The 19739-nt window shown below is 40.2% G+C and overlaps 1 protein-coding gene across 2 annotated transcripts in view; it reads left to right on the top strand.

The window, feature by feature from the left end:
- Positions 1-5065: 5065 nt before the first annotated feature.
- The window catches only part of CERKL (ceramide kinase like), a 121072-nt gene continuing 106398 nt past the window's right edge, over positions 5066-19739 (top strand). Inside the window, exon 1 of one of the 2 annotated variants that reach the window (XM_077956608.1) lies at positions 5066-5863. In XM_077956608.1, coding sequence (XP_077812734.1) covers positions 5626-5863 — 238 coding nt within the window. In that variant the 5' untranslated portion in view covers positions 5066-5625. The remainder of the gene's footprint in view (positions 5864-19739) is intronic. The other variant, XM_077956610.1, reaches the window with a different exon arrangement.

Below are 19739 nucleotides of genomic sequence, written 5' to 3'. Positions count from 1 at the left end.
GAGCAATTCACTTTTAACAGTTTCCATCTGAGTACAAAAAACTGGCCTGTGCAGAAAATTTGATATTCTGACTTGGTGGGATTCTAGGATTTGTTCTATTTTTTTATTTCTGTAATTGTTGTAAGGACATATGGCCCTGTACCTTTTGGGCAGCAGGAGCCAGAATAGCGGGAACATTCTGACAAAATTCTCACTCAGCATGAGGGGGAAGCAGTTCCCTGACACACTGATGAAGTGCCCATTTAGCATTACAAGTGTTTGAGAGGTGGACACACAACTAAAACTCACCTCACTCAAAATATATATTGACACAGAAAAAGTAAATACAATCCGCTGTCATTAACCTTCCTTCTCACCAATGACACATGTTAAATATCTGAAATTCATAAAGGAATTAAATTTAAAAAGTTTACTCATTCATGCATTTAACACATTTATTGAGCATCTGTTATATAAATGCACTGTTTTAGGCACAAGAGATAGAGCCATAAACAAGCAGATTCAATCACTGTTCTCAACTGAGGTACTACTCTAAGAGAGGAGACAGAAATAAGTAAACATTATAAATCAACTATATACTTTTACACAGTGTAAAGTGCAATTAAGAAAATATTATTGAATAGAGGTCAATTTTGGAATGGTTGGGCAGGGAAGACCTTTGGAAGTGACATGAAGTTGGTCTGGGCACCATGCGAAGCTATGCCATGGTGAAAAGTGTTCCAGACAGAGTAGACAGCAACAGCAGAGGCCCTGAATGAGAATGAACTTGGCTTATCTGAAGAGTAGAATGAAGGCCAGAGTGGTAGGATACATACTAATAATAGAAGAAAAATGATAGAAAAGAGAGGGTTTGAGTAGGTGGGCAGGAATTGGACAACATGGTGTCTCATATGTCATAATAGAAGTTTGGATTTTATTCTACCTGCAGTGAGAAGTTGTTAATAAAAAAAAATCTATATACTGGAGTTTGAGAAAGAACTATGTTGATGATAGCATAAACCCTCAATCATTTGTCACATAAACTCCAAACTTCAGCAGAGACTTAGGGAGATCAAAGGGACTACCATAGGATTACCCACTGGCTAAAATTCAGATCCATGGCAGTTGGTCCTGACTGGAATTAGACTTCTTTATCTGTTGCCCTCATTGCAGTGGGTCTGAATGTCTCTGTCGACTGTGAATTCGTCTCCCTCTATCTGTGGCATTGAGAAGGTGGCCCAGACTTCTGGAGTCTGTCCCATTGGCCTATTACCTGGGGATTAGCTGCCTTTCTTCTGGAAGTTTGGGTATTTGTTTTCAGGACATATTTAAAGGCCTCCTGAAAGCAATGTTAACAATAGCAGAATGTTTTTTATGGTCTTCTACTCAGACTTGGATTTCTAAGAACCAGGGATGGAGACTGTGTTTCCAGATCTAGTCAAATCCCTTCCAAACATAAAGCAACAAAGTGCCTTTTAAACTAGGACTTGTACTGTTTAATGCTCTGGAAACAAATACCCAAGCTTCAGCCAAAGGAGGGAAAGCAATGTTCAGGAAGCTTCCTGAAAGTTTTTTGAAAGCAATTTTCATGCATTAGTATTTTACACACACACACACACACACACACACACACACACACACACAGCTAATGAGACAATTGATCTTCAGGAACTAACATGAAATAATTGGGGTCTCTTGGTATTATTGTTATAGATAAATATTGAAGAAGTTCATTCATTCTTTCAGATATTAATTGAGCACTTACTGTGTACTAGGAACTGTGATAGATACTGGGAATTTAATGGTGAACAAGATAAATTCTCTGCCATCAAGGAGCTTATATTCTAACAAACTTAAAATTTACTGAGTGTTCTCTGTATTTCAGCAATGTTACTAACTGCACTAACTCAGTGGGGAAGCTAGACAATAAACAAAGAAGCATGTAATAAGAATTAATAGTAAGTGCTGTAAAGAATACTAAAGCAGGTTATGGTAGAGAGATTAATGGCAGCCTGAAGATGTCCATGTTTCAATCCCCAGAACCTGTGAATATGTTACCTTATAAAGCAAAAGAGGCTTTGTGAACATAATTAAGGGTTATCTGGGCAGGCCCAATGTAATCATAAGAGTCGTCATAAGACGAAGGGACAAAGGTCAAAGACATAGAAAAAGAGAAGATTTAAGGATAGAAACAAAGAGGAGAGATGTTGCACTGCTGGCTTTGAAGATGGAAAAAGTGAACATGAGCCAAAACAAATAAAACATAGAACAAAACAAAATCCACAGGTGACCTCTAGAACAGGGGTCCCCAATCTCTGGGCCATGGACCCGTACCTGTCTGTGGCCTGTTAGGAACCAGGCCGCCCAGCAGGAGATGAGTGGTGAGTGGCCCACAGGCAAGCATTACCACCTGTGCCCGTCTCCTGTCAGGTCGGTGGCAGCATCAGATTCTCACAGGAGCCTGAATCCTACTGTGAACTGCATATGCAAGGGATCTAGTTTGTGCCCCTTATGAGAAACTAATGCCTCCAAAAGGCTCACCCCACCAAACTGCCCCCATCTGTGGAAAAACTGTCTTCCACAAAACCGGTCCCTGGTGCCAAAAAGGTTGGGGACCGCTGCTCTAGGAGCTGGAAAAGAGGAGACATATTTTCCCCTAGAGCCTACAGAAGGAATACAGGCCTGCTGGCACCTTGATTTTAGTCCTGTGAAACTGATTTTGGATTTCTGACCTCCAGAAATATAAAACAATGCATTTGTTTTGTTTCAAGTCACTAAATTTGTGGTAATTAGATACAGCAGTAGTAAGAAATGAATACACAGGTTTACAGGATGGTGAATTATGGAGGGTGCTCAGGAGTGGCCTCTTTGAGGTGCTGGCCTTCAAACAGAAAAATGAGCAAAGTGAAGGAATGGACCATCTGGTGGGGAGAAAAGCGTTCCAGCCAGAGGGAACAGCAAAAGCAAATGCTCTGAGAAGGGATTCCTCTCAATGTGTTTGACGACTAGCAAGAAGGCTTTGTGTGAATGAGCAAGAGGAAGAAGTTGGTAGGTGATCTCAGAGACATAGCCAGGGTCCAGATTAGGGAGGACCTTTCGACTTGCTAAGCATTTGGACTTTATTCCAAGAATAATGGGAAGTTATTGGAAGGTTGTGAGCCGAGTTATACACTCTTGTTATTTTTAAAAGGCACAATGTAACTACAAAGTGGAAAATCGGCTCTGGGCTGTAGATATCAGCACAGGCGAAAGGGAAAGCAGAGAGATGGGTTGGGAGAGCTGAGACTGAAGTTATCCAGCTGAGGGGTGCAGAAGTGCGGACTGCAATGACAGCAGGCAGAAAGGACTATCTGTTCTAGACAGAATGGACAGGAATTTGCTGGTAGATTGGATTGAAGGTATGAGACAAAGGAGACATGGATGATATCAAGGATTTTGATACTATAGATTTGAAACATTCTGAGAGGGACAGGTTTGTGATGGAAAATCATGAGTCTGGTTTTAGAAGCTTATTGGACAGCCAAGTAGAGATGTCAGGTAGGCAGTTGGACATAATACCTGAAGTTCAGGAGAGTGGTTGAAGCTGGTGTCATCATTTGCAGAACCCTGGATAGTACATAAAGCACGGGACAGCGTGTGTGGATAGATCCTAAAGACAGAGCCCTAGGGCGTTCCAGCTTTTACAGTCCTGGAAAAAGGCAGCTTATCAAAGAAAAAAAAGATAGAAAGAAGGTAACACAACTCTCATTATTTCCACCTTCAGGACAATTCAAAGCCACTGTTTTTGACTTCCTAGCTTGAGTGAAGCTTGAAAAATGGCAACTTGCACCTTTGCAAAACTCCTAATGAGTAGCCATTGGCTTGGTCTGTTTGCCCTGGCTCTGGGTGAGCTTTTAAAATGCCAGTGAGCTCTAATTGTGTTGATTGCCTAACAGCTGTGAATACAAGCTGCTGACTCCAGAACTGCAACTCATTTTGCGAAGGGCACCATCCTTTTCCCACTAATGACTGCTGAGCAGAGCCACCTGAAGCCTGCATGGGGTTTAGCAGCAGCTGCACTTCTGCTCTAAGAAATAGCTCACTGCAGTCAGATCAAACTGAAGCTCTTCCTTGCTTTTCCTCGAAGCTTGGGTACTTATTGCCGGAGCATTAAACAGTAAGAGTCCTAGCTTAACTGATGCACAGTGCTTTATGTTTGATAGGGATTTGGTTAGGCCTACAAACCATCTGAACTAAGAACCTTGAGAAACTCCTGCTATAGTTAGCTCTTTCTGTGACTTTGCAGTGTGACCAGGAATGAGGACAGAATAAGAATTTGCTGCCTCTATGATACAACTGTTTAGGCACTAGAACACTGGAACTAGATCTACAACCCATGCATTTAATTTCCTCTTCAACTCCCCTACTCCTTTTTTCAATATGATGGTAATGACCTTGTTTAAAAAAAAAAAAAAAAAAAAAAGCCTTCTGCTTTACTTCCCACTCTGCTCCTCTTCCCAGGGACTCGCTTTCTTCCTGACTGCTCTCGCATTATAAATACTCAGCTCCCTGTGTTATCACTATGCTTAGAGCAGCCATTATCAGCCTTGGCTAAACATTGGAATTACCTGGGAACTTTTAAAAATCCGGAAGTCTGGGTCTCGCCTCCAGAGATTCCAGCTTAATTGTCTTGAGTGTGGCCTGGATATTTGGGTTTTCAAAAGTTCCCCATGTAATTTTAATGTGCAACCACTATTGAGTATCACTATCCTCCAGACTCTCTTGTGTTTTCCAAATTAACGAGCAGCTGATATTAGAAATCTCACTTACCAGGAGAAAAGGGTGAACACCCCCCCAGCCCCCCCGGGGTCGTCTCCTTTTCCAGGTGACACTTCTTTATAGCAGTGCGTGAAAGAGAAGCCCTGCTGCTTGAAATCTCCCTCAAGGGAGTGTAAGATCCAGGCAAAGACAAGATTGCAGAGGAGATACCTTGGGGGAAAGTAGTATCCTAAATACTTACACCTGGAGGCACTTACCTTTAATACTGAATTTGTCAGATGCAAATTTGTCTATGCAAACCAGGGCCTTATCTGTAGCTTCCCCTCAGGGGTTTTGGGAAGTGCGCTAGTACTCCGTAACAGGGTTGTAAAGCACCACCTCTGCTCGCCAGGGAACCCTCTGGAAAGGAGGTGGAAAAAGAGGCTTCCACCCTTGCAACTCAGAGTGTGTTCCTTGGCCAGCGGGATCCATTACCTAGTATTTTCTTAGATATGTGGTATTTGGGGGCCAGTCCCACACCTGTTCAATAAGAATCTCCATTTGAACAAGACGCCCAAAGGATGATATGCAAGTTTGAGGAGGGCTGGTTTAACTTGAGGGTAACGAAAAGTGCGAAACCGTACTTTGCAGGAGAAGCTAGGCGGAGGGAGCCAATTATTCTTCCTCTTGCAGCTGGGTCTTTTTGTAGTGAGTGGCGAAGCGGGAGGCTGGCAGGCCAGGGTGCTGGACTGGGTCAGGCGCGGCCCCGCCTCCCTCCTGGGTCCTTGCCCTGCGCGCGGTTGCTGTGGCAGCGCAGGACGCGGCTAGAGCTGGGGCTGCCGCGCCCTCCACCTCCTCCTCCAAAGGCCTCCCCGTACCCCTGGCTCGGGCCCAGCCTGCGGCTCTGCCATGCCCTGGAGGAGGCGCAGGAACCGGGTGAGTGCCCTGGAGGGCGGCCGGGAGGAAGAGGCGCCCCCGGAGGCTGCCGCTGTGCCTTCGGCGCTGTTAACGTCCCCGCAGCAGACGGAGGCGGCGGCCGAGCGGATTCTGCTCCGGGGCATCTTCGAGATCGGGAGGGACAGCTGTGACGTGGTACTGAGCGAGCGGGCACTGCGGTGGCGGCCCATTCAGCCAGAGCGCCCGGCGGGTGAGTGTCAGGCCCCAAGCGTCTTCGCCTCCCTCCGCGCCTCCTCCCTCTCCCCGGCCCAAGGCCTGCCACCCGCGCGCTTTCGCTCCACCCTCTCCTTCTCTCTCCTCCCCTCCCCGGGCTCTCCTCACAGCCCGGACTCTCCTCACAGCCTGGACAGGTTACCGAGTCCCCAAGTCGCCGCCGCCTCCTTCCCAACCGGGAACTCACGCCCCTCGCCCCACCCCAGAACCCCCAGGGATTCATTTCGCTACCTAGCCTTCTCCCGCCTCCGGGACCTTCCCCGGACAAACGTCACACTCAGCTTTTGTTCAGCGTCTCAGCAGAAAGTCTTGAGCCACAAAGGGGAGGTCATTTACAAATGTGAGAAGGTCACCTACTCCGCCCCTCCAAGTTTAAAAAGTTTTAATCCATCAATTTGATGGTACATTGAAACTATAAACATTTTACAGATTATGCATACACAAGAGTTCTGAATCCAACTTTCATTTTGCTGACTTGAAAATGTAACCCCAGAGCTTTGGGAGCGTTTCTGGATTTTTTTCTGCCCCTCACCTCCCTTGCCATTGTCAAGAATTAAGACTTCTTCAGGCTCAGTCTAGAAACTTTTAATTTTTAATATTGACCCTAGAATATTGGATCACAGTTTTGCGATACTTAGTTACGTCAAGCGGTTTGCTCACGTTTGCCTTTTATTGACTTAAAATTTTAGTTACCTAAAAAAGTTAGAATGCTGTAGTTTACAACAGACATACTTGGAGTCTATTTTCACGTCTTAGTCAAATGGCTTTATAAACTTACAGATAACTTATAAAGACCATTTTACAAGTCTTGCAGACTTTCATATAGTCTTATTTCTAAGTCCAAACTCGAGAAATACTCCCCGTTGTTGAATTAGCTCAGCTGTGAGTGGTGAAAGAGATGAAATGGGGGAGGAACTACATCAAGGTTACTCGCTAGGAGATGACTTGTGGGAAACGGAATTTGGTATCAACCTCTTTTAGCTAAATACAAACTTATGAAATTAAAAAAATTTGCCTTCCCCTGTTGGAAAACAAGACACAGTGTGCTATTTATGTTACAGAATAGAAAGACTCATTGTCTTCAAGTTTCTTGCTCAAAAGTCTAACGAAATGAAACCAACTAGCCAGGGTCTCAGCACTGGTTGCGATTGTGAATTCTGCCTGTGCTGCATGTGCCATGGTCGCTCACTTCATGAAAACAGTCTTTGACCTTAAAGTGTTTTCAGGTGTTCTAAAAGCCAAGGTGTAGTATTTTCTTGAACCTTTTAAGTTAAAAGCTAGGGATATAGCTATAGAATTATTTGTAAGTCTTTCAGGCAATTCGAGTTATGCAATATAGAAGTTTATAATTAGAGTTTGGATTAGCCCAAAGAGTCAATTTAACCTACAACGCAGCTGAAATACTATAGAATTAAAATGAGACATTGTGCAATGAGAGGTCATACAAACCAATGTTGCAGTATTTGTGTACAAAAAAAGCAAACAATGACATGAGAAAAATGCTGTTTTTTATTGAGTGGTGATTAAGGAAAAATAGGTTTAATTAGCGCACCCCTGGCAGTAGAGTTCTAAAATACATCTTGATAGATTTGTAACTTTAAAGGTTGTAAGTACTGATTCTTTGTTTAATTATGCCCTAAAATCATTTGATTGTCTCTTTCCTTCAAACAGGTGTACCCTTTTTTCTTTGTAATTAAGAGCTGGTATTCAAACTACTTTGGGCCTCTAAAATTGGGGACACAGAAGCCTAGAGCCTTAGTAAGTACTTCTATTTATGGAAAAAAACAAGAGATGTTTTGTTTAGGTAAAATATAGCCAGACATGGTGGTGCGTGCCTGTAATCCCAGCTACTTGGGAGGCTGAGTCAGGTGAATCGCTTGAACCTGGGTGGTGGAGGTTGCTGTAAACCGAAATCATGCCACTGCACTGCAGACTGGGCAACAAGAGTGAAATTCCATCTCAAACACAACAAACAAAAACAAACACTGGGAAACAAAAAGGAGATATTAAGAGATGATATATTTAAATATTAGAAGTACTCTCTGTTGTTGAATAAGCTTAGATGTGAGTGGTAAAAGATTAAATGGAAGAGGAGCTACATCAAAGTTACTGTACTTGGGAGGACGTGATATGGTAGGATGTGGTGGGGAGAGAGCACGTCCATTGCTGGTTGGCAAGTGATTGGCTGCCTCAGAAAAGGATGAGGGTGGGTAGAGGTCACTGGAGATTATTTTAACATACCTATGTTTTCAAGACTGCTTAGTTTTTAAACCTCATAGTACCTTAATTGTTTTCACTGATGAAATAAAATACTATGTGATCTTTTTCTAATTTTCCATCTTGAGTGATGAGCAAAGACAATGTATTTTATGAAGACTTTGACTGCCAAAATTGGGACAAATTGATGGTCTTGTTGGCAGGATAAATGAGCATAACTGTAGTAATTGTAGTTCTTTTTATTGGGTTCAGGGGTGACCTGGAATAATGGATGTGTTACCCTTCCCTGTAGAAGTGAGGCTTTCAAAAAGAGGCTATAAGTCAAGTTGGGAGGCGCAAAAGTATCAGCACTTTTTGGGGATCTTTTTTAGGTAGAAAAATATTTTAAATCAAACGTGTGATGTTATGCATGTGCTTCTTAAGCACGATAACTCAACCAGATCCAACAGCTGGTCTAATAACTTTTTAATTGTTTAAAAAAATTTTAATTGACACATTGTAATTGTACGTATTTATGAGATACTATTTGACGTTTTGATATTTATGTTGTGCAGTTATCCGATCAAAGTAGTGTTTCCTTCATCTCACACGTTCATCATTTCCTCACACGTTCATCATTTCCTTGTGGGTTAGAACATTCAAAAGACTCTGTTCTAGTTATTTTGTAATATACAGTATTTTACTGTTAACCATAGTCACCGTACTATGCAACAAAACCCCAGAATTTATTCTTCCTACCTAGTTACAACTTTGTGTCTGTTGACTAACCTCTCTCCATCCTTCCTTCTCCCCTCCCCTTCCCAGTCTCTAGTAACCACTATTCTAATCTCTGCCTTATCTGTATCAACCTTTTATAATAGAAAAAGATTCTACATGTGAGTGACATCATGTGGTGTTTGTCTTTCTGTGTCTGGGTTACTGCACTTAACATGATGTCCTTCAGGCTTATCCATTCACAATTGACAGGACTTTATTTTTTTATGGCTGACTAGTATTCCATTATGTTTATGTATCACATTTTCTTTATTCATCTATGGTTGTATGCTTAAGTTGATTCTATATCTTGGCCATTGTGAATAGTGCTGCAATAAACAACGGGAGTGCAGATCTCTTCAACATACTGATTTTATTTCCTTTGGATGCATATCCAGTAGTGGGATTGCTGAGTCATATGATACTTCTATTTTTGATTGTTTTAGGAACTTCCATGCTGTTTTCCATAATGACTGTACTAGTTTACAATCATACCAACAGTGTGTGTTCCCTTTTCTCCATATCTGTGTCAATACTTATTTTCTTTTGTCTTTTTGGCAATAGCCATTCTAACTGGAGTGAAGTGCATCTTCTTGTGGTTTTGATCAGCATTTCCCTGATGATTAGTGATGTTAAGTATCTTTTAAATGTACCTGTTGGTCATTTGTGTGTCTTCTTTCGAGACCTGTCAAAATCTTTTGCCCATTTAAAAATTCAAGCTGGCCAGGTGCACTGGCTCACACCTGTAATCCCAGCACTTTTGGAGTCCAAGGCAGGCAGATCACGAGGTCAGGAGATCGAGACCATCCTGGCCAACATGGTGAAACCCCGTCTCTACTAAAAATACAAAAATTAGCTAGGTGTGGTGGTGCATGCCTGTAGTCCCAGTTACTTGGGAGGCTGAGGCAGGAGAATCGCTTGAACCCGAGAGGTGGAAATTGCAGTGAGCTGAGATGGTGCCACTGCACTCCAGCCTGGCGACAGAGGGAGACTTCATCTAAAAAAAAAAAAAAATCGTTATTATTTTTTCTGTTGAATTAAATTTCTTATATATTTTGGATTTTATCCCTTTGTCACATGTATAGATTGCAAATATTTTTCTCCCATCCTGCAGCTGTTTTCACTTTGTTAATAGTTTTCTTTAAGGTGCAAAGGATTTTAGTTTGATTTAATCTTATTTTGTCTGTGCTTTTGAGGTCTTATTTTTAAAATCCTTGCTCAGCTCAGTGTTGAGAATAATTTCCCTTTTTTCTTCTAGTAATTTCATAGTTTCAAGTTCTACATTTTAAATCTTTAATCTATTTTGATTTTTGTATATGGTGAGAGGGAGGGGTCTAATCTCATTCTTCTGCATGTGAATATCTAATTTTCCTAGTACCACTTGTTGAAGAGACTGTCTTTTTCCCAGTGTATGTTCTTAACATCTTAAAAAAATCAGTTGGCTATTGTAGGTGCAAAAATGTATTTCTAGGTTTTCCGTTTTATTTCATTGGTCTGTCTGGTTTTATGCTAGTTCCATGCTGTGTTAATGTAGTTTTATCGTATATTTTGAAGTCAGGTAGTATGGTGCTTCCAGTTTGGTGCTTTTTGCTCAGGATTGCTTTGGCTATTTTTTTTTTTTTTGTGGTTCTATATGAATTTTCAGATTGTTTTATTTCTGTAAAGAATGGTGTTGTTCTGATAGAGATTGCATTAAATCCGTAGATCACTTTGGGTAATATGGCCATTTTAACAATATTAATTATTTCAATCCATGAACATGGACTATCTTCCCATTTATTGATGTGGGAAGATAATTTCTTTCATCAAAATTTTATACTTTTCACTGTAGAGATTCTTTCACTTCCTTGGTTGTTTATTTCTAGGTATCTTTTTTAAAAAGTAACTACTATAAATGGAATTGTTTTCTTGATTTTTTCACATAGTATAATATTAGTGTATAGAAATGCTACTGATTTTTATATGTTGATTTTGTGTTCTTCAACTTTACTAAATTTATTCTAACAGTTCTTTCGTGGAGCATTTTGGATTTTCTATCTATAAGATAGTATCTTCTGCAAACAGGGACAGTTTGACATGCTTCTTTCCAATTTGGATGCTTGTTATTTCTTTCTTCTGCCCAATTTATCTGGCTAGAACTTTCAGTAGTATGTTGAATAGAAATTGTGAAAGTGGGCATCCTTCTCGTTATTGATCTTAGGATTGATCTTATTATTGATCTTTTCCCATTCAGTATGACGTTAGCTGTGGACTTGTCATATGTGGCCTTCCTTGTGTTGAAGTGTATACCTTCCATACCTAATTTGTTGAGTTTTTAATCATGAAATGATGACAAATTTTGTCAAAGGCTTTTTCTGCATCTATTAAAATGATCTTATGGTTTTTGTCTTTCTGTTAATATGATGTATCACATTTACTGCTTTGTGTGTGTTAAACCATTTTTGCATCCCTCTGATCCCTCTGATGAATCGCACTTGAACGTAGCAAGTTATCTTTCTAATGTGCTGTTGGATTTGGATTGCTAATATCTTGAGAATTTTTTGCACCTATGTTCATCAGGGATATTGTACTATAGTTTTCTGTGTTGTATTGTTATCTGATTTTGGAATTAGGGTAATGCTTGCCTCATGAAATGAGTTTGGAAGTATACCCTCTGTTTCAGTTTTCTGAAATATTTTGAAATGAATTGATACTGGTTTGTTAAATGTTTGGTTGAGTTCAGCAATGAAGCCATTCGTTTCTGGGCTTTTCTTTGATGAAAGAGTTTATTACTGATTCAATTTCTTCACTTATTTTTGGTCTGGTCAGATTTTATATGTCTTCCTAATTTAATCTTGGTAGGTTGTAAGTGTCTGGGAATTCATTTTTTCTGTGTTATCAAATTTGATGAAATTTGTTGAAAACTAACTAAATTTTGTTCATCTTTTGAAATTATTTTTAGTCTCTATTTCATTTATTTCTCCTCTGAATTGAATTATTTCCTTACTTCTACCAACTTTGGGATTAGTTTATTCTTTTCTTTTTTCTCTTTTTTTAAGATGGAGTTTCGTTCTTGTTGCCCAGGCTAGAGCGCAATGGCGCGATCTAGGCTCACTGCAACCTCTGCCTCCCGGGTTCAAGCAATTCTACTGCCTCAGCCTTCTTGAGTAGCTGGAATTACAGGCATGTGCCACCATACCTAGCTAATTTTGTATTTTCAGTAGAGACAGGGTTTCTCCATGTTGATCAGGCTGGTCTCGAACTCCCGACCTCAGGTGATCCGGCCACCTCGGCCTCCCAAAGTGCTGGGATTACAGGTGTCAGCCACCGTGCCTGGCTGATTAGTTTGTTCTTGATTTTGTAGTATCTTGAGGTGCATCATTAGGCTGTCAGAAATCTGTTGTCTTTTTTGATAGAGGCATTTATTGCTATAAGCTTACCTCTTAAAACTGCTTGTGCTATGTTTCACTATGATGTATTTTCATTCTCACTTGTCTCAAGAAAAATTTTATTTTCCTTTTTAATTTCTTCATTGACCCATTGGTTGTTTAGGAGCATGTCGTTTCCATGATTTGTGAAGTCGTCAGTTTTTCTCGTTGTTGATTTCTAGTTTAGTTCTTTCCTTTTCTTTCTTTCTGAGACAAGGTGTTGCTTTATCTCCCAGGCCCAAGTGCAGAGGCACAATCTTGGCTTAGTGCAACCTCTGCCTCCTGGGCTTAAGCAATCCTCTCACCTCAGCCTCCCAAGTAGCTGGGACTACAGTTGTGTGCCACCGTGCCTGGTTAAATTTTGTTGTTGTTGTTGTTTTGTTTTGTTTTGTTTTGTATTTTTAGTAGAGAGGGCTTTCACCGTTTCACTGTGTTGCCCAGGCTGTTCTCAAACTGCTGGGCTCAAGCAACCTGCATACCTTGGCTTCCCAAAGTGGTGGGATTACAGCCGTGAGCCACCACACCTGGTCTGATTTCTGGTTTTATAACGCTGTGGTCAGTAAAGATACTTGATATTATCTTAATCTTTTACAATTTGTTAAGACTTGTTTTGTGGCCTAACATGTGATCTGTCCTCAAGAATGTTCCATGTGCATTTAAGAAGAATGTGTATCTGCAGCTGTTGGATGGAATGTTCTGTAAGTGTCTGCTAGGTGCATTTGGTCTATGGTGCAGCTTAAGTCCAGTATTTCCTGATTTCTCTGTGTGTGTTTGTGTATGTATGTATGTCTAGATAATTTATTCATTATTGAAAGTGAGCTGTTAAATTGTGTTACTATTATTGTATTGGAGTTTATCTCGTTAGATTGAATATTTGCTCTATATATCTGGGTACTTAGGTATTAGGTACATGAATGTTTATAATTGTTATATCCTGTTGTTGAAATGATCCCTTTATCATTATATTATGACCTTCTTTGTCTCTTTTTACGGTTTTTGAATTAAAGTATATTTTGTCTGATATGAATATTGCTACTCCTGCTCACTTTTGGATTCTGATTGCATGGAATATCTTTTTCCATTTCTTCACTTTCAGTCTGTCTTTAATGGTGAGGTAAGCCTCTTTTAGGCAGCATGTAGTTGAGTTTTTTTGTTTTGTTTTGTTTTTTGTTTTCCAGTCATGCAGCTACTTTATATCTTTTAATTAGATAATTTATTTACATTCAAGATTTTTATTGATAAGAACTCATATCTGCCATTTTGTTGTTTTCTGGTTGTCTTGTAGATTCTCAGTTCTTCTTTCTTTCTTGTTTACCTCTGTGGTTTGGTCATTTTCTGTGGTCCTAAGCTTTGTTTCCTTCTATCTCTTGTTTATGTATCTCTTGTAATTGCTTTCTTTGTGAATACCATGGGGCTAACATAAAGAGCCTTGTAGTTATAATAAACTGCTTTAAGCTGATAACAAGTTAACTTTGGTCACATAAAAATACTCGACTTTTTTCCCCCCATCCCTAATTTATATTTTTGTTGCCTTTATTTCTTTAGCATGTGTTCCTTAGCCATTGTAGCTGTTGTTGTTTTTGACCAGTTTTACTTTAAACCTTCATCTAGAGGATTGAGAGATTTACATCGTAACATGATATCACTGGGACATTCTGAGTTGGATTTATAAATTTACCTCTATTGGTGAGGTTTATACTCTCACATGTGTTCATGATAGTTACCATGTTTTCATTTGCAGCTGTAGCACTCCTGTAAGCATTTCTTGTAAGGCTGGTGTAGGGGTGATGAATTCCCTCAGCTTTTGCTTGTCTGGGAAGGCCTTTAGTCTCCTCCAGGATAGTTTTGCTGGATATAGTATCCTTTATCCTTGGCTGAGAGTTTTTTTTGTTTGTTTTTCTTTTAGCACCTTGAATAAATTATCCCTTTCTCTCCTGGCATAAATCAGTAATTTAAGGTTACTGATGAGAAATCTACTGATAGTCTAATGAGGATTCCCTTACATGTAAATTGATGCTTTTCTCTTGCAGATTTTAGAATTCTCTGTCTTCAACTTTTGACAGTTCGTCTATAATGTGCCACAGAGAGAATCTTTTTGGGTTGAATCTAATTGGGAATCTTTGTGGTTCCTTAATCTGGATGTCTGTATCTCCCCCAATATTTGGGAAGTTTTTAGCTATTATTTCATTAAATAGGTTTTCTGTGCCTTTCTTCAACTTTTCTTCATCCGCTAGTTCTATAATGCAAAAATTTGTTTACTCCTTTTTTTTTTTTTTTTTTTTTTTTTTTTTTGAGACGGAGTCTTGCTCTGTAGCCCGGGCTGGAGTGCAGTGGCGGGATCTCAGCTCACTGCAAGCTCCGCCTCCCGGGTTCACGCCATTCTCCTTCCTCAGCCTCCTGAGTAGCTGGGACTACAGGCGCCCGCCACCTCGCCCGGCTAGTTTTTTTTTGTATTTTTAGTAGAGACGGGGTTTCACGGTGTTAGCCAGGATGGTCTCGATTTCCTGACCTCGTGATCCGCCCGTCTCGGCCTCCCAAAGTGCTGGGATTACAGGCTTGAGCCACTGCGCCCGGCCTGTTTACTCCTTTTTTAAATCTTTGTGTTATTTCACAAAACGTATTCTCGGATTTTGAAATTCTTTCTTCTGCTTGATCTGGTCTATTCTGGAAGCTCTCAATTGTGTCTTTTATTCTTTTTTTTTTTTTTTTTTTTTTGAGACTGAGTCTGGCTCTGTCGCCCAGGCTGGAGTGCAGTGGCCGGATCTCAGCTCACTGCAAGCTCCGCCTCCCAGGTTTACGCCATCTCCTGCCTCAGCCTCCTGAGTAGCTGGGACCACAGGCGCCCGCCACTTCGCCCGGCTAGTTTTTTGTATTTTTTAGCAGAGATGGGGTTTCACCGTGTTAGCCAGGATGGTCTCGATCTCCTGACCTCGTGATCCGCCCGTCTCGGCCTCCCAAAGTGCTGGGATTACAGGCTTGAGCCACCGCGCCCGGCAATTGTGTCTTTTATTCACTGCATTCTTCAGACTTCTGTGTTTTAAATGATAGATCTTGTTTTAATTTCTCATTTTATAACTTTCCTGATTTCTTTGGGTTGTTTGTATTCTCTTGTATCTTGCTGAATTTCTTTAAGATCATTATTTTTAATTTTATAAACACCCTTTTCTTTGGGGTCTGTTACTAGAGACTTACTGTGTTCCTTTGGCGGTGTCATGTGTCCTTGCTTTTTCATGTTTCTTGTGACATCTGCACATCTAGTGGAATAGTCACATTTTCCGGTTGTATGCAGTAGCTTTCATAGGGAGAGACTTTTCTTGTAGGTGGGTCCTAGAGTGTTGGTTGGATATGGTACATTGGCTTTGGTTTGGGGTGGATTCAGTAGCATGGTCTCTGTGTAGTTTCTTCAGCTGTAATCTTCATCAGCAATGTCTGTGATTGCCTCAGTGGCCTAGGCTGCAGGAGTTTTTGATGGTGGTATAGTTTTGGTCGGGACAGGCGTGTCATGATAGTTGTCAGGCTGGACACTTGCAGGCTGGGAGGGGTGACAGGCTGTCTTTTGGGCTCCCAGGGAGGAGAAAGTATGATTTTCCAGCTTTTTTTCTATGTTTACTTAAAACTTTGTTGTCTGGCTCACAGTGTTCGCTATCTAAAGTCTGGCCAGTGGTGGTGGTCATATTGCAATCATTACAACTTCAGATTTTCTAGACCTTTTCCATTTTAGTGACTTTCAGCCTTCATTCGCTTCCATTCATGACCACAGAATAGATGTCATCTCTATTGAAGGCAAACTCATCCCATCCCTTCAGCTTCATCTAGAAATTTGTTTTATCTGTTACACTTTCTTTCTTCGGTTTTTAGCCTTCACTTCTACCAGCTTTTTCACTTAAGCACAGAGATATGTTCAGGACTCTCCCATTCTAACAGTCTCTGCCTTGATCCTACAAGATTCTGTCTCTAGCTGCTACCTTGCTTTTTATTTTTATTTTTTTCTTACTTGCTCTGATAAGCTGCTAGAAAAATTGGCTTACTCTCACCACCTCCATTAGTTTACCTCTTAATTATTCTTCAACCATCTGAGACCTGGCTTTGTTCTTTCTCTGCTGAAACTCTTTAGGCAAAGATTAGCAGAAGTCTTCTAATTGCTCAATCAAGTGGGAACTTTCAGTCCTTATCTTTCTGTATTTCTCCTTCATTTGACTTTGACTTAACCCTCTTGGTTTTTGTAATACCACCAGCACCTAGTTTATCAGTCTCCCATGGGGACTTCATTCTATCTGCCTGCCAAATGGTGGAGTCCCAAGGAGTGTGGTCTCATCTGCTGTTCCTCATTACATGCTTTCTGGTCAGCATTGCCCACTGTGGTTCTCATCTACCATCATCCACCTCCAGAAGTGCCATAAATTTAGTAAATATACAAGAGAAGCATTTTTTATTGCTCCATAGACTAACTCTGATCTTTTGTTCCCTATCATGGTTATGGAACTCACTATTCAGCATCAGCTGTCAAACTATTTAACTTTGCTATTTAGGTTTGTGTAAGTTATGGGACAATAATTAGGATAACTAGAATTAGCTTGTAGCTTATATAGGATACATCATAGAATTGCATATGTAAATAGTGAATATTTTGGCTTAATATGTGAAGGAGTATTTAGGAAGCTATCTGGAATGTTATCTAGGCCAGGATTCTGAAGGTAACTCCAGCTTCACTGTCCGTTACTCACTATTTCTAAACACCCACCAATCCTGCCTACTTTATTTACTTAGTATTTCTCCAATCTACCATCCTTCTCTGTTTGACCAATCACTGCCCTAACTCAGGCCTTTATAATCTCTCATTTGACCTACTCCTTCACCTCCTTTGAACCTGTGCACAAATATTAGCTTCTTAGGCTTTCTCTGATCACCTGTATAAAATTCCCATCTGCTACATACATCCTGGTTCCCTGTACTGCCTTATATTCCTCAGTGGCATTTATCATCTTGTATATTATATAATTTCTAATTTCTGTCCTTTATATCACCACCCCACTTCAAGATGGCAAGAATTTATCTATTAGTGACTGTCCTAATAGGAAAAAAAAATGGCACATTTATATTAGGGTAACTTGAGAAGAATTTTTAAAAGTCAGTATTTATAAAGGTGTAGATATAGAGATAGTGAAGTACTCTTGGGACTAGTAATAATTGGGCAGTTGATACCATTTTTAAGCCCAAAAGGGCATAGTGAAGGAGCAGGTGCCTGAACCTGGATTCAGAGAGACTATGTAGAGGAGGCCACTAGGCAGGAGCTAGCTGTGGCCTTTGCCTCAGCGTGGCTGATTACCTCCTTAATCCTCACTAATCCTAAATTACCCAAGTTCCTTCTTTTCTGGCCCATTTCACAGTCCAAACCCAACTTTAAGCCAGAGGACAAGGGGAGCACTTGATGTAGTCCATGCAGTACGGCCTCCCAGTGCATAGGGCAGGTGGAGGGTGGAAACTAAATCTACATAGAGGAGAGGGAAGGTATTCAGAATATCTTTTTTCTTTACTGTCAGCACCTTGAAGACTGCCTGGCATATAGATAATATTTGTTGAATGAAAGAATTTGTTACTGCTTTACTGGCCGCATGAACTTTAGTTTTGTCTATTCTATTATAACTTGATGGCTGCATTCCTACATACTTGATATCAACTCCTCATCAGCTACAAAAGCAGTATTCCCCTCTCCCCCTTTTTAAACATCAAAACTCTTTTAAAAAAACATTCATAAATGCATCCCCAATATATAACAGATAAAAGTATAGTAAACAATCCCAAGTCTGTCTGCTTGGGTTCCCTCTTTGCCTATCAGGAATATGACTGTCTTGTTTGAAGCCCACTGAAGTAGAAAACGGGATGAGACACACATTCTTCAATGTGGCATAAGATTTCCATGCTTGGCTCCTGCCTATCTCTGCATCCTTATTTCTCAGTAGTTTCCTTATGTTTTACTATCCTGTAATTGAAAGAATTACAAAACTAGTTCTCTATACACGCTTTCTTTCTGTTCCAGCTGCTGGGAATTAGCTTCCTTTGTGCTTTTTTTTTATTTGAATGATAACATGTTTACATTCATTAAAATTAATAAAGATTCATTACAGTTGTTTTCTCTTTAGGCATAATTGGATCTCCTATACTGAGACATTGAATGAAACTTTGTTTTTCCCCCATTATATATTAAGCTCCTTGAGGTTCTTTTCAACTTTGCATTATTTCAGGATTTCTATTGTTAAGAGTTAAGGTTGGCCCACTTCTCTGATGTGAGGTTCATGGCAGGAAGGTTCCATGTCGCTCAGCTGCAGAGTAGAAAATACTGAGCAGGGCATACATTGGGATGCTGTCATTATAATATAAACTGTGTTTATAAAAGGACATCATCAATTCAGAAAATACCTTTTTCATTGACTGCAGTGGTGCCTGGTGATCTTTCTATTACAATGCTAAATTATGGTCATTTAAATTATAGAATCATACATGCGTTTATGTTAAAGTAATTATCAAGCTAGCTGTGACCTATGAGAAAAATCCTGAAGAAATGACAAAGGGATCAGGTGAGTGTTTTTGAAGTCAAGTGTGAAAAGTCAGACCACTCCGGGTCATGGGACCCTGCCAAGGCAGAGCAGGTCAAGTGCTGTGCCCAGTGGGACCAGCCCCCAGTATGGTGCCAGGGACTGGGTGTGAGAAGCCAAAAATTGAGAATACACCTCAGAAAGGGGACATGGACAGATACCACAGACTAATTTGCATATCTCATGATTTAGCCCTAAGGTTGTGCTGATAATGGATCAGATATTTTCAGAGTTCAGTATTTTCAAAACCATCACTGATCACCTGTTGGCATTGTTTTACATCTCAACCAAGGACACACTTTTGGGACATTTGTTTAACAAGTGGTAAGCTTTTATTTGAAATGTTCGATTAAAGCAGAAGAGTCAGGCATTTTTTGTGCCTCCCCAAAGAAAGGTTTGTTTACTGTCCTTTGTGAATAAATATAATGTCATTATTTCCCATAAAGGAAAAGCTGATAGGGAGAGTAATGGGTAAGGTTAGGCAATGTTAAGCTCGTATATTAGTATGTTTAAGAGTGATCAGTTTAGGGATCTCTGTGACAGAGATGCCAACACTCACAGTACTGTCTCATGTTGGAAACATGTGTCTCCTCCACTTTTCCTCAGTCCTCTGAAATGATGGCCCTTTAGGAATTGACAGATACTATGCATATTTCTGTGCTGATATGTGATTTGTCTAAAACAAAAGTTTCACAAAACAATTCTTACCATTGCCATTTAAGAGTCACTCTGATATGTTCTGTTTTCATTACAAACAAATGCTCATTATGATTTGTGAAATTAACTTCATAATTTCCTAATGGATAACACCTTGAAGTATGAAAAGTGCTACAGTATCTTTTATAGCTTTCCTCCTCCAGCTCTCTGTAATCTGCTACCATCT

This window comes from Macaca mulatta, chromosome 12 (genome assembly GCF_049350105.2).
Source record: "Macaca mulatta isolate MMU2019108-1 chromosome 12, T2T-MMU8v2.0, whole genome shotgun sequence".
NCBI classification, from domain to species: Eukaryota; Metazoa; Chordata; class Mammalia; order Primates; family Cercopithecidae; genus Macaca; species Macaca mulatta.
This window is presented reverse-complemented; position numbering and strand designations above follow the sequence as displayed.